The 14,260-nt window shown below is 54.9% G+C and overlaps 1 protein-coding gene across 1 annotated transcript in view; it reads left to right on the top strand.

Moving 5' to 3' along the window:
* Positions 1–14,260, top strand: part of ATP6V1B1 (ATPase H+ transporting V1 subunit B1) — an 84,479-nt gene that overhangs the window by 54,059 nt on the left and 16,160 nt on the right. The window contains exons 5-6 of the mRNA XM_065405026.1: positions 6,933–7,010; positions 9,852–9,991. Of these exons, the coding sequence (XP_065261098.1) occupies positions 6,933–7,010; positions 9,852–9,991 (218 nt within the window). The remainder of the gene's footprint in view (positions 1–6,932; positions 7,011–9,851; positions 9,992–14,260) is intronic.

The raw sequence follows: 14,260 nt of genomic DNA, 5'->3' as shown, positions 1-14,260 counted from the left end.
GCGCCTTCCTAGCCTGATGGGCAAAGCCTTCCCCTGGAGGTGCACTGAGGCCTGCTGGGCTTGTCCATGGCTAGGCCATGGGGGGGAGGGATAGCTCAGTGGTTTGCGCATTGGCCTGCTAAACCCAGGGTTGTAAGTTCAATCCTTGAGGGGGCCACTTAGGGATCTGGGGCAAAATCAGTACTTGGTCCTGCTAGTGAAGGCAGGGGGCTGGACTTGATGATCTTTCAAGGTCCCTTCCAGTTCTAGGAGATAGGATACCTCCATTAATTAGGCCGCCAGCCGACACCAGCATCTTGGGGATACCTTTAGCAGCCCACTGGCCCAATTGGCATGACACAGGCCAGAGCCATCCACACTGGGGCTGCCCCATAGGAAGCCAGGCAAGGCAAGGTCCGCAGAGCACATTGAGACACAATGAGAACTGTCCCCAAACCCAACCTGGGCTGTTTGCAAGGGTCCAAGCATCACTTTGATCTCCCCCACAATTTGATTTTGTTTTTTGGCTGATTATTCTGCTCTTAGGGGTTCCGGCTGGGAACTAAACTCCCACAGTGCCATGAGGAAAGGCTGTTTTCACCCGACCCACAGAATATAGAGATGGGGGGCGGGGAGCTATTAAGTCACTCCAACTCCTTAGGCAGGTGTATTCCCTTCCGTTCATTTTCTAGCACTTGGTGGGCCGTGCTTCCAGGCTGGGGGAATCTATCCCGGCCAGCAGTGACTCGGAAATAGACTTGGGGATCATGCTGGCTAATGAAAATGAGCACCCAGTGCAACCTTGTGGCCAAAAGAGCTAATGCAAACCTTGGATGCATAAACAGGATTATTGAGTAGGAGTGGGGAGGTGATTTGACCTCTGTATTTGGCACTGGTGTGACCGCTGCTGGAATCCTGCATCCACAATTCAAGAACAATGTTGATCTATTGGGGAGGGCTCAGAGAAGAGCCATGAGAACGATTAAAGGACTAGAACACCTGCTTTATAGCGATAGACTCAAGGAACTCGATCTGTTTAGTTTAACAAAGAGATGGTGAAGGGGTGACTCGATCACATGGGTACCTACAGGGGGAACAGAATTCACAAATGGGCTCTTCAGTCTAGCAGAGAAAGGTCTGACACGATCCAATGGCTGCAAGTTGAAGCTAGAGAAATTCAGACTGGAAATAAGGCACAGAGATTTAACATTGAGGTTAATTAACTGCTGGCTCAACTTCCCAAGGGTCGTGGTGAATTCTCCATCACTGTCAATTTTTAAATCTGGGTCGGAGGTTTTTTCTAAATGCTCTGCTCTGGTTCAGACAGGAATTAGGTCTCTGGCCTGTGCTGTGCAGGAGGTTAGACTAAAACAGAGATGCCTTCGGGCCTTAGAATCGATGCAATTGCAGATGGGCATTCTGGGCCTTGTGGTTATTATGCAGATTTCATGACTGTACCTAGAGCTAGTCCAGGCCCCCTTTGGGCTTGTGTTAATGCACTGGGCTGGGACTCAGGAGCTGTGAATTCGAGTTCCCAGTTTGTCACAGACTCTCTGGGTGACCTCTGGTAAAAAATTTCTATGCCTCAGCTCCCCATCTGTAAAGTGGGTATAACAATCCTCTCTTTTCTTGTCTAGATGTCAACTCTTCAGAGCAGAGACTGTCTCATAGCACGTGTATGGAACAATTTGTATAGTGGGGGTGCTGAGAGCCACTGAACCAAACTGTAAACGTGGTATATAATGGAGACCAGGGGTGTGGCAGCCCCCCTAGTTCCAGCCCCTATGGTATGGACACAGGGGCGGATTAACACATGGGGCCTGTGCCTGGGGCCCCGGTCAATTTGGGGTTCCTCACAGGAGCATTGGAACCTGCATAGAAGGGGCGGGGCCACTGGTGCTAGAACAGTGGCCCCGCCCCCTGCTCCTTCTTTTCCCCTCGAGGCCCTGCCCCGTGACCAAGCCAGAAACCAGAGCCAGGCGGTGAGCAAGGTGCCCAAGAGCAGCCCCTCCCCATGCCCCTGCCCCCTGGGCCGTGCCGCCCACAGCAGATGGAAGGTCCGGGGCTTCCCACAGCAGCCCAGGGTCCCTGGGCGGTGCTTACCACAGCCCAGCTCCAGCTTCCAGCCTGGCCAGGGGGTAGACCCTCAGGGGGAAGACGTAGGGTTGCCAGGCATCTGGTTTTTTGACCAGAACGCCTGGTCAAAAAGGGACCCGGGCGGCTCTGGTCGACCTGCCCTAGTTCCACACGGCTCCTGGAAGTGGCCGCCAGGTACTTGTGGCCCCTAGGTGCGTGGGCGGCCAGGGAGGTTCCGCGTGCTGCCCCCGCCCTGAGGGCCGGCTCCGCAGCTCCCATTGGCTGGGAACCATGACCAATGGGAGCTGCGGGGGCGGTGCCAGTGGGCGCAAGGGCAGCACGTGGAGCCTCCCTGGCCGCCCATGTGTCCAGGGGCTGCAGAGACCTGGCAGCCACTTACCGGGAGCAGCGATAAGTGCTGCTGAGACCCCTCCCCCAAAACCCTCTCCCACACCCCAACCCCTTGGCCCAGCCTGGAGCCCCCTCCCTCATCCCAAACCCTCATCCCCTGCCCCACCCCAGAGTCCACATCCGAGCCAGAGCCCTCACCCCAACCCTCTGCCCCAGCCTGGAGCCCTCTCCCACACCCTGAACCCCTCATTTCTGGCCCCACCCAAAGTCCACACCCCCAGCCCAGAACCCATACCCCCCCCCGCACCCTAACCCCCTGCCCCAGCCCAGAGCCCTCTCCCCCAGCCCCACCCCAGAGCTCACACCCCCAGCCAGAGCCCTCACCCCTTCACACACCCCAATCTCCTGCCCCAGCCCAGTGAAAGTGAGTGAGGGTGGGGGAGAGCAAGCGACAAAGGGAGGGGAGATGGAGCATGCAGGGGCGGGGCCTCCGTGAAGGGGCGGTGCCAGGGGCGGGGCAGGGGTATTCGGTTTTGCGCCATTAGAAAGTTGGCAACCCTAGGAAAAGAAGGAGCAGGGGACAGGGCTCCGTGGCGAGGGGAGTGTGGTTGGCCCGAATGTAGGGCCCCAATACATCTTAATCCGCCTCTGTATGTACAGTGCCTAGCACAGTGGGCCCCTGAGCTCCATTTAGTGCCTCTCAGTGTTAACTGCAGTATTACTAATGATGACTGGCCAGCTGTTTCTTTCACTTGAAACAAACAGTTGCATTAATTCTGTTCCATAAACACCAGCCCGTATCACTTGAGCTACAAGGGTTTTCGGAGAATCCTAGAATCGTAGGACTGGAAGGGTCCTCGAGAGGTCGTCTAGTCCAGTCCCTTGCACTCATGGCAGGACTAAGGATTATCTAGACCGTTTTCAATGAGAGAGGGTTTCGTTTAAAAAATGCAAACCTTCCCCTGCAATAGGGTTAACATATTTAAAAAATAAAAAAAGAGGACACTCCACGGGGCCCTTCCCCACCCCCCCGGCCCCAACTCCGCCCCTTCCCCGCCCTAACTCCGCCCCCTCCCCTGAGCGCCTCGCATTCCCCCTCCTCCCTCCCAGCCACGCGAACAGGGCTGCCCGAGCGCTACCGGCTTCACGGTTTGCCGGGCAGCCTCCAGACCCTGCACCCCCGGCCGGTGCTTCCCCAGCGCAGCTTCGGGCAGCCCCCATGCCTCCGGACCCTGCGCCCCCGGAGCCCGGGAGGGGAAGTGCCCGGCCAGGGGCGCAGGGTCCAGAGGCATGGGGGCTGCCCAAAGCCGGTAGCGCTCGGGCAGCTCGGCGCTTACAGAGCCCAGGAGTCAGGGAGCACAGCAGCCCCCGGCGCCCGCTCTAAGCTAAGCCAGGGAGTATTTTTCCCGGACATGTTCGGCTTTTTGGAAATTCCCCCCGGACGGGGGTTTGATTACCAAAAAGCCGGACATGTCCGGGAAAAACCGGACATATGGTAACCCTACCCTGCAACAGCCTTGGGCTAAGACCTGAAAATCAGGAAGTGGAAGTGACCCGTCTGGGTTTCATTGCTCACCGGGAGTGAAGGATAAAAGGCAGCTAAGCAGCCTCCGTGCTGAAAGGTGAATGTGATTTGTCCAGACATCTCTCCGTGTTAATAACTCGGGTTGTTAGTAGTAACCCAGGAAAGGGCCTTTTACTACTGGGTTTTGGCCTCCATTTTCAAAAGCGACTTCAATTTTTGGGTGCCCGAGTTGAGACTGTGTAGCGGGGTGGACACCCGCTCCTGCCTGGCAGGGCTTGAAAGCAGCCCTGCAGAGGGCTGCAGCTCTAAAAGCTGGGCTGATTGGGGAAGCGGCCGCAGCTGGGCCACGCCCCAATCAGGCCACAGCTGGCCTGTATACAAAGGCTGGGAGCCAGAGGCCAAACAGTCTCTCTCTGCCTTCAGAGGGAGAAAGGCCTGGCTGCAGGGAGACAGAGCACCTGAGTGGCACAGGGCTGGGGACAGGCTGAGGAGCTCCAGCCTGGATAGCTCCAGGCTGCGGCCTAGTGGGAGGCCAAGGGGTACCGGGGGGTGCAGAGGGCAGCCCAGGGGCAGGCCAAGGCAGTGGGTCCAAACCCAACCTTGCCTGTGATGAGTGGCCTATACTGCAGTCTGCCCCAGGGAGCGGGGGCTAGTTGGCGACTGGCAGTGGCCTTATTCTGAGGTGAGGTGGGGATAGTGGGTGGGGGTTCCCCAGGGAGGGGTGACCCTAAGACTGTGGGGTTACTGCCAGGGGGCAGCACCCCAGACAAAAGGGCACTGGGGTCCAGGGAGGGACACAGGGCCAGAGGACCGGTGGATCACCGGCCTGCAGAGGGCGCTCCAAGGCTGTAAGAGCTAATTCCCTGAGACGATCAGCAGGAGGTGCCGCAGGGGTGAGTCCGCTCCTCTACAGACACCTTAAAGGGGCCTGATTTCCAGAGGATGGGCGCGTGGTCCTTTCTGCTAATCAGGCCTCTTTGAGGCGCACGGAGCTGGACACCCAAAACCCTAAGCCCCTTTTGAAAACGTAGGCCACTATTTTTATCCTGACGGTGTCCCTGCGAGTGCTGCAAAGAGTATGAAGTCTGTCCAGGCAGCGTACCTCTCCAGGCGGTCTGCACGGACCCGGTTCAGCCCTAATCTGCTCTGCTGGGACGTACTGATCAGGGGAATCGTACGTAAATCCAAGGTCATTACTGTGCTGCTCTGAAGCTCCCTTTGTCCCCCCTTTGTCCAAGTCACTCCCCCATGTTCTGCGGGGGCGACACAGGAGGGGAAACAGGGTAGCAGCCACTGCCCTGGCCGCTGGCCACCCAGAGATTCCCATATGAGGGGGAAGACCTCAGGGAACTGGATGATCCAAGTTTCCAGTGGCTTTGCGCTGCCAGAGCAATGCAGCCTCAGCGGAGTCCAGGATCCGGGCCAAGGTCAGCGCCTCGCTCGTCCTGAGAGTCCAGGAAGGAGAGAGGAGAACGAGAGACCGGCCAGAGAAGCGATACAAAGGCAGGGGGATGAGGCAGGGGGCTCTGTGTAGACTGTGGAATCTAGGCAAGGAAGGGCTCTGTGTAGACTGAGACGTGGCCACGGCCTGTACTGTCCCCTTGGATGCACACCGCAAAGGAAACGACATGGTGCACGCTCCCCAGAGACAGCTACCCAAGGAGCTGTGGCTAAGGCAGGAAAAGCTTAGCCTGCGTCTTCAGGGGAAGCCAGCCCAGCAGGGCAGCCTCCCAGACGGTGAAGACGGTGGTGGGAGCAGCTTGACTTAAGAGATTCAAGGGAGGGAAGGGAGACCTGGATTAGAGAGGGGAGAACCGCCTTGCTGGGGGTTACATGTTGGTGTGAAGGGAGGAGTCCAGCCAGGGGTCAGGTTGGGTGACCCTCCCCATCCTTCCCCTGGGCTTCCATGACCCTCGTTAAGTTCTAGACCAGTGAACGAGACGCTCCAGCCAAGCCCCGAACGGGCCTCAGCGCGCAGGGCTTAAAACCCAGGTGTTCTCCTGAGGGAGGGAGTGAACATTTGCGCTCTGTGCCTCTTTCTCCTGAGCACGCTCCGCCGGCACTCCCACGCCGAAGCCCCATTATAGATCTGCTATCAGCCATTGCCGCACTGGGGAATCGATAGCGCAGCGTTAGTGCTCCCCCGCTTCAGCCCTTTCTCCCCGTACGCCGGCGATTACCCTATAGGACTCTCTTCTGGCCCTTTAAGAGGACCGGGGAAAGCATTGTCCTTGTCACAGCAGATAAAGATCAATATCGAGATGGCGCTGGGAAGAGGGAGCCACTGACCATGAAAGGTCAGTAACCTTGGTATTCACTGCGCCTCTATTTGTCTTAGACACACAGCTGTTTAATTTATCACCGAAGCAAAAGCAGAGGCGGGAGGAGGGGTGAGCTGCTGAAGGAAACATCCAGTAAAACAAAGCACCTGGCTCATTAGGGCCCTTCGAAGTAGGAGGAAAGACCCCCATTGATTTCAATAGGCATTGAGCAACCAGCTGACCGCTGTCCGTTGGATGGGCAGGTGTTGCATGCAAAATGGCTTCCATTTGCAACCAGCCCTGGGGAGAGCCCAGGCTCTGCGGGAGAGGGAGGATGGCTCAGTGGTTAGGATGCTGGCTAGGGACTCTGAAAACCTTGCTTTGATTCCTTACTCTGCTATGGTCTTCTGGTGCGACCTGGGGCAAGTCCCCTCTGGGGACGGGAGCCGCGTTAAGTGGACTAGCTGGGTCTGCAGCTTTTCTGAGCCTAGAAAACAAGCGCTGGAACCAGCGCGGTTCTCGATGAAGGGTGCAAAGCCCAGGAGGGACGAGGGGGTGTCCCCAACACATGTTGTTTGCTTGCACCAAGTTTACCAAGCAGTCCGGCTCTCTCTGTATTACTGACCTGCCTCTGCGTTATTTACCGCTCCCCCAATCTTTGTGTGGTCGGCAAACGCTGTCAGTGATGACTTTGTTATCCTCAAGGCCAAATGTTAAGTAGCGTTTATTTCCCTTTGCAGGTCGGGTTTTTAACGGTTCTGCAAAACCCATCGACAAAGGCCCAGCTGTTATGGCCGAGGATTTTCTCGATATTAACGGTAAGCCCGTTGCAAGAAATTAAGTTGGCAAGGGATGTTGAGCGCATGATCTAAGGGGCACGGACCATGTCTTCCTGTGTGTTGGGATGACACTGAGTGGCCCTCTAGCTGTCAGTCATAGCAGAGAGGCCAAGGAGAACAGGTCCATCAATGGCTATTAGACAAGATGGGCAGGGATGCAACCCCATGCTCTGGTGTCCCTAAACCTCTGACTGCCAGAAGCTGGGACTGGATGACAGGGGATGGATCACTCAATAATTGCCCTGTTTTGTGCATTCCTTCTGAATAGGGTGACCAGCCGTCACGTTTTTAAAGGGACAGTCCCGTTTTTTGGAACTTTTTCGTATATAGGCGCCTATTACCCCCCACCCCCTGTCCCGTTTTTTCACAGTTGCTATCTGGTAACCCTACTTCTGAAGCACCTGGCATTGGCCACTGTCAGAAGACAGGATAGTAGATGGACCATTGGTCTGACCCAGTATGGCCGTTGTTATGTTTGTACTTTGCAAAGGGGGGCAGGCAGATCCCAATTTTACAGGTGGGGAAACTGAGACTGAGACAGGCCATGACTCGACCAAGATCACAGAGCAAGTCAGTGGCAGATCCAAAGAACCCAGGTCTCCTGGCTACCAAGGGCCAGGCCCTAGTCCCTGAACCAGGTAAGCCAGCACTAAAGGTTTCAGATCACATTAGCAAGAGGCTGCTGGGCTTGAATTTGACCAAGTTACCAAGGTGTTTTTTTATTAATAGGTAATAAATTCCAATGTGAACAGTTATTTTTGTGAACAAATAACCATTGTTCTTTGGTGTTTGCAATACAAACATTGCAGCACTGGGCTTGTGCATGAGACTCTGCAGGTGAAATTGACTAGGGACTGACAAGGACCAATGAAATGGACCAAGCTGTTTTAATTGCCCAAGCCAAGTGAAGGGTAAGAAGGGAACTGAAGTCAGTGGGGAGATCTTCCTGGCCAGTGTGAGTTAGATGAGGCTCCAAAGAATAGTGTTGCCTCTTTGGTCCCAGGGGTTAGCCAACATCCGGGGTCTTGCTGGGCTGTTTCGGTGAGGATGAGAAATTGAAGCTTGGACTCGGGTATATTCTTCGGTGAAGGGTTGTTTGTTTACAAAAACCGTACACAGAGTCCTGCTTCCCAGAGCACAGTGGGAACAAACAGGAACAGGTTCCCTGCTCAGAAATCCCCATCTGCCCCTCCAGCCAGCTCTGTGCCCAAGAAGCTTTGTCCCTCTGTTTCCTCTCTGCATCGCACTCACAACTCCTCCCTCTGCCTCCAACATCCACAATCAATAGTCAATAGTGGAATCTCAGTCACTGGAGGTTTTAAAGAGCAAGTTAGACAAACACCTGTCAGGGATGGTCTGACTTTAGATAATCCTTAGTCCTGCCATGAGTGCAGGGGACTGGACTAGAAGACCTCTCGAGGTTCCTTCCAGTCCTACGATTCTATGAATATCCAGCCTCTGCCTTTGCAATCAGTGAAACCTCTTTGAATCTAACTGGGTTAGCTCTGTGTTGCCAGGCGGCCTGTTGCCTTGCACGGTTGCAGCTGTTTTTACTACATAAAGGGGCTTGATTGTTCCGTCTGTTGAGTCAGATGGCGAGCCTGGCACCACTAGCTTTAACAAGGTATGTGATTGTCTTTGGGCCTAAGGGCTTGTCTACACTGAAATGGGGCAGCTGTGCTGCTGCAGCCCTTCAGGGAAGCCGCTCCCTATGCCAATGGGTGAGGTTCTCCCACTGGCGTAGGCGCTGCACCTCCCGGAGAGACGGTAGCTAAGTCCACAGGAGAATTCGCCCGTCGACCTAAAACTGTCTACAACAGGGGTTAGGTCGGTATAACTGCGTCGCTGTAGGGTGTGGATTTTTCACACCTCTAAGTGTAGTTATACCGACCTAATTTCCTGGTGTAGACCAAGGCATAGACTCACCTGATAGTGACCATTGGCACATTTCAATAGAACACTATGTTAGGTTTCTCAATTACTTTCAGCGGTAGTAATCTAAGGTGATGTTAGATCCAGAAGCCCTTATGTAGCTTTTATTCAGGCAAAACCTCCCTCTGTGAAGCTGAGTGAGGACTACACGACTTGGCCAATGTATTTTTACCGTGCCAATGTCCCTCTAACAACAGCTGGCTCTTTACTGCCCCCAGCTATGTGCTTGCAGCTCCCACTGACTTCACTAGCACAACCCACAGTGGAACAGCCCCCGATTGACCCCCAGTTGAAATGACACCACTGTGTGGGTCATCTCGGGGACTGAACCTGTGTCTAAAAGCACAAGCCTCTACTGCTTGATCTAAAGGGCTCAGTCTGTTAGTTCAGAGGTGGTAGCAGACTCATAAACCTCTATATGGCCCGGCCACTGGGGAGATCTGAAACTATGTTCTGCCTGCCGTGGTTACATTTGCATGGACGTATCTTGGGGGGGGGGGGGCAATGTCAACTTCCAGGGGGCACATTTTCACACATGGGCGTCGAAGTGATGCCTGTGTAATAACACACAGACTGCCCTGCAGGGACCTGGATTCCTGCACACCTGATCACTCTCATGCAACCACTGCCCTATAGATTTTAAGGGGCCATTGCCCAGGACAGCAGGCCCAGAACGACACTCATCTTTCTGGGCCTCTCTCTCTCTCTCTCTCTCTCTCTCTATTTGGACTATTTTCCCCCTCTATGAGAGGTTTTTGTATTTTTCATATCTAACAGTTCATTTCCCTATCCCCACAAAACCATCCAGGTCTTTTAAGTGACCCTACAATAACAAATCAGGTCCATGAGCGTCCCCTGCAATAACCCCTTCCTGCTTTCTTGTTTCAGGTCAGCCTATCAACCCTCATGGTCGCATATACCCTGAGGAGATGATCCAGACTGGCATCTCGCCCATCGACGTCATGAACAGCATCGCCAGGGGGCAGAAGATCCCCATCTTCTCTGCTGCCGGACTCCCTCACAACGAGGTAGGACCTCGCCTCTCTGCCCATCCCTCCCCGTCTCCTTCTGCAGCAGGGGCGGCCAGGACACGTGGGGCGAGGGCGGACCCGTCTCTGCTTTATGCTAACACCAGAGATGCTGGATGTGGGGTTCTCGTGGCATTGCAAGTGCTGGGACCACCAGGCCCCCGGTATCCATGGACGTTTCCTGCAGGGAGGGGTGCCTGGCCCGGAGGATTGGTAATGGTGGCTGGAGTTTGAATCCCCTGTTCCTAGCTGGCCCAGTTCGCCCTTCCCAACAGCTGTCCCTCATTGGCTGGCTGTGAGATGCACCTCAAGGCCTCCTTTGCCAGCAGGCCGGCCCAAGAACCCCCCAGCACCACTGACTCCTCCAACCCCCCGCTGGCAGCCTCAGCAGGGATGCCAAAAACTGGGTGGGCCCGGAAGAGTGAACGAGACCTTAGAGAAGGTCCCCCTGAGTCCGAGCTGAGACCCCCGGGCAGAGCCGTGTGTGTGAGAAGCCTGCCCTGGCTCTGCCCTGTGTGGTGCCTGTCCCGTGTGGCACCTGGTTGCACTCCCAGACTGTCGCCATGACACCGTCTACCATCCATTCATATTACTGCTCTACAGCAGGTTCTGCAGGCAGGGGGCTGGCCTGGCACTCAGGAGACCTCGGTTCTAGGCCCAACTCCAACCTGCTGGGTGACGTCCAGCAAGTGGCTTCCCCTTCGACCCTTGTCTCTCCTAGAATCAGAGAATATCAGGGTTGGAAGGGACCTCAGGAGGTATCTAGTCCAACCCCCTGCTCAAAGCAGGACCAACCCCCAACTAAATCATCCCAGCCAGAGCTTTGTCAAGCCAGGCCTTAAAAACCTCTAAGGAAGGAGATTCCACCACCTCCCTAGGGAACCCATTCCAGTGCTTCACCACCCTCCTAGTGAAATAGTGTTTCCTAATATCCAACCTAGACCTCCCCCACTGCAACTTGAGACCATTGCTCCTTGTTCTGTCATCTGCCACCACTGAGAACAGCCGAGCTCCATCCTCTTTGGAACCCCCCTTCAGGTAGTTGAAAGCTGCTGTCAAATCCCCCCTCACTTTTCTCTTCTGCAGACTAAACAATCCCAGTTCCCTCAGCCTCTCCTCATAAGTCATGTGCCCCAGCCCCCTGATCATTTTCGTTGCCCTCTGCTGGACTCTTTCCAATTTGTCCACATCCCTTCTGTAGTGGGGGGACCAAAACTGGACGCAATACTCCAGATGTGGCCTCACCAGTGCCGAATAGAGGGGAATAATCACTTCCCTCGATCTGCTGGCAATGTTCCTACTAATACAGCCCAATATGCTGTTGGCCTTCTTGGCAACAAGGGCACACTGCTGACTCATATCCAGCTTCTCATCCACTGTAATCCCCAGGTCCTTTACTCCTGTCTATTTAGATCGTCAGCTCTTGGGTAAAGGGATTGCCTTTCACTAGGCCCCTGGCACAATGGAGCCCTGATCTCCGTTGGGGCCTGTACATGCTGTGTGATAGAAATACCGTGAATAATGCCCACCCGATACCTCAATCGTCAGTAGTGTTGTCTGTGCGAAATCATCCCTTAAACAAACCCAACTACGCCATTCTGCCATTCCAGTTCTTCACAGAGGTGTTCTCCAGGCTTAGATCTACCCTCCTGGAGGGATACCGTCTCCCCTGCCTCGCCTCTGCTCTAGTCCGTATACGTTCTTATTCGGCACTCATCGCCTTCTAGTTAGGCATTAAGCTTTGTGACCCGATATCTGTCACGTGTTTGTTCTCCATCCTCTCCCCAGGGGAGATGTGTGTGTGAAGGGGCCTGGGACCCCAGCCAGGTGTATACAGACCATAAGAACTTAGAATACTTGTGTAGGGCCAAGGCCCTTAACCAGAAACAACTTCAGTGGGTCCTGTTCTTTTCACACGTCAATTTCAAAATCTTCTATCACCCAGGAGCCAAAAACAGCAAGGCCGACTGTGATGGGGCCCACCCCACTCAAGGCCGGAGGTGTAAATTAGGACAATTAACCTATAAACTGCACCTGGAGGAAAGCCAGGTAGTGCTAAGGCCTACCTGCTGATGAAGTCCAGCTAGGGGAGGAGGTGGGCCGGGGTTATGAAAACAGGAAGTTGGCAGCAGAAAGGGGGCAGTGGAGGAAGTAGTCTGCAGTTGCTCCCTGGGAGAAAGGAGTTTGGGCTGGTACACCCAGAGACGGGGGGAGCCAGGAGGCAGGGCTGAGAAGTAGGAAGGAGTCCAGGGAAAGAGCAACAGGGTCTGAGGAAAAGCGGACTGGACTGGGACCCGGAGTAGTGGGTGGGCCCGGGTTCCCCTACCAGCCCCGGGGGGAGTGGCAGTAGAGCGCAGACTGCCTAGGACGGTTGTCCGAAGAGATGTTCATACACCGGAAAGGGAGGACTATAGTGACCTGGCCGGAGGGTTGAGTCATGAAGAAGGAGCACCCCGAGTTCTGGAGAAAGAGGGAGACCACAGGGCAAGGAACCGACAGGAGGAACCTGGAACCAGCTAATCCCCAAAGCAGCCAGGTGGAGGCATTCCAACTGACACACTGTCCCAGAAAGGGGAACATTACGCTGACCTAGAGGATTTGAACCCTGAAACCTTCTGCATCCTCAAGCCTCATAATTCCAAGACCTGCTCACTGTAATGCCTCAGCCTCAGCCCATAGGGTCCCTCCCAATGAACAGGAGTCCATAGATAGGGAAGGAAACCCCACGGCGTCTGAGGCGGATAACCTACTGGAAAAGGGTGTAGATACGTCCCCCCAGAATGCCGAGAAATACAACTCTACAACTCTGTCACGACTCTCCCCAGGTGGGATATTTTGGCCGGGTCAAGACTCAGCACCTAGTCTCTCATCTCTACTGGCTGCCTTGCACACGAGCCACAGTGCAGGTCTATGTCGGCTCTTGCAATGTATTTGCCAGCCCCAAGGTGCCACCCCATAAAATCCCTCGGGCTCCTGCAACCCCTCAAGACTCCATCTGGGCCCTGGTTAGTCTTTACCTAGATTTTATACTAGAATTATCCGAACCCGCTGGGATCACCACCATTGTGCCGGTGATGGGGACCACCTCACAAAAACAGCACACTCCATCCCCTGAACTGGCTATCCTCCTCCCAGGGGGCCACCTGGCTCTGGGTGGATCAAGTTGGCTGCTTCCTTGGACTCCTGGAGGCCTCCTGGTCTCCATCATCTCTGACCGCAGAGCGTAATTCATCTCTAGCTTCTGGCGTGAAGCCTTCCCAATGTCGGGCACTCCCTCTCGTCTCTCTTCCGCCCACCACCCTGGGATGGGGCTTGCAAACCCCACACTAAGGCTAAGGCAGGGGATAGGCAGCAGCTGGACCAGGAAAGCGCTGCCCCTCAGGCACTGCTGAGTATGCTCCTCCTCCTCTGAGACATCACCCCAGGGATAGGCAGGGGCACCAGAGGGTCACCTGGGTCAACCCCGAGGTTTGGAGCAAAGGACTATTATTAAACAGCAGCCACGCCTCAAACTGAGCCATCGGGTGGGGTAGGGGAAGGTGAGCAGGAGGTGGACTGAGCATTGGCCATCCCGTGTTGTCACATTTTCAGGGCCCCTGGGCCAGGACCCAATGGAGCAGGAGGCCCAGGTCCCCCTACCCACTCCAAATTCTCCTAAGCCGAGCCCTGGGACGGGCAGGCCTAGGGGGTTACCAACAAGGAAGCTGACCCAGTGGAACCCCATTTAGGTGGTGCTGGACATAGTGAACTAAAGGAGAGACTGGAACAGCAGGTCCTGACCACTAAGCCTGATCACCGAAGAGACAACCCCACTACACACCAGCAAACAAACGGCAAGTGGAGAGAACCAACCAGATTCTGAAGCAGTTTCGATGCTACATAAACTACCACCAGAACGACAGGTCCGCAGTGCTATCTCGTGCAGGGTTCATGTACAATAACGCAGAACACGCCTCTGTGGGGCAAAGACTCTTCTTTTCAAACTGTGGATTCCACCCTTGGTTCTACCTGCAGTTTCCCCCAATCCAGCAGCCCTGGACTGGGCACAACTCCATCAAACCCAAGATGACACAAAGATTCACCCAAAGGATGCCAAGAGGAGCTACAAACAGTATGTGGATTTCAGTCAACATGAGGGGCCCGCCCTTTCAGTAGACCAGAAAATACGGATCTCGATAAAACATCTACATATGGAAAAAGCCATCTCATACGCTGGACTGCCAGTTCCTCGGCCCCTACCGAGTTTGCCACCAAATCAACCAGGTCACC

Source organism: Emys orbicularis, chromosome 5 (genome assembly GCF_028017835.1).
Source record: "Emys orbicularis isolate rEmyOrb1 chromosome 5, rEmyOrb1.hap1, whole genome shotgun sequence".
Classification (NCBI taxonomy): Eukaryota; Metazoa; Chordata; order Testudines; family Emydidae; genus Emys; species Emys orbicularis.
The sequence above is the reverse complement of the archived record's forward strand: the minus strand, read 5'-3'. Positions and strand labels throughout refer to the sequence as shown.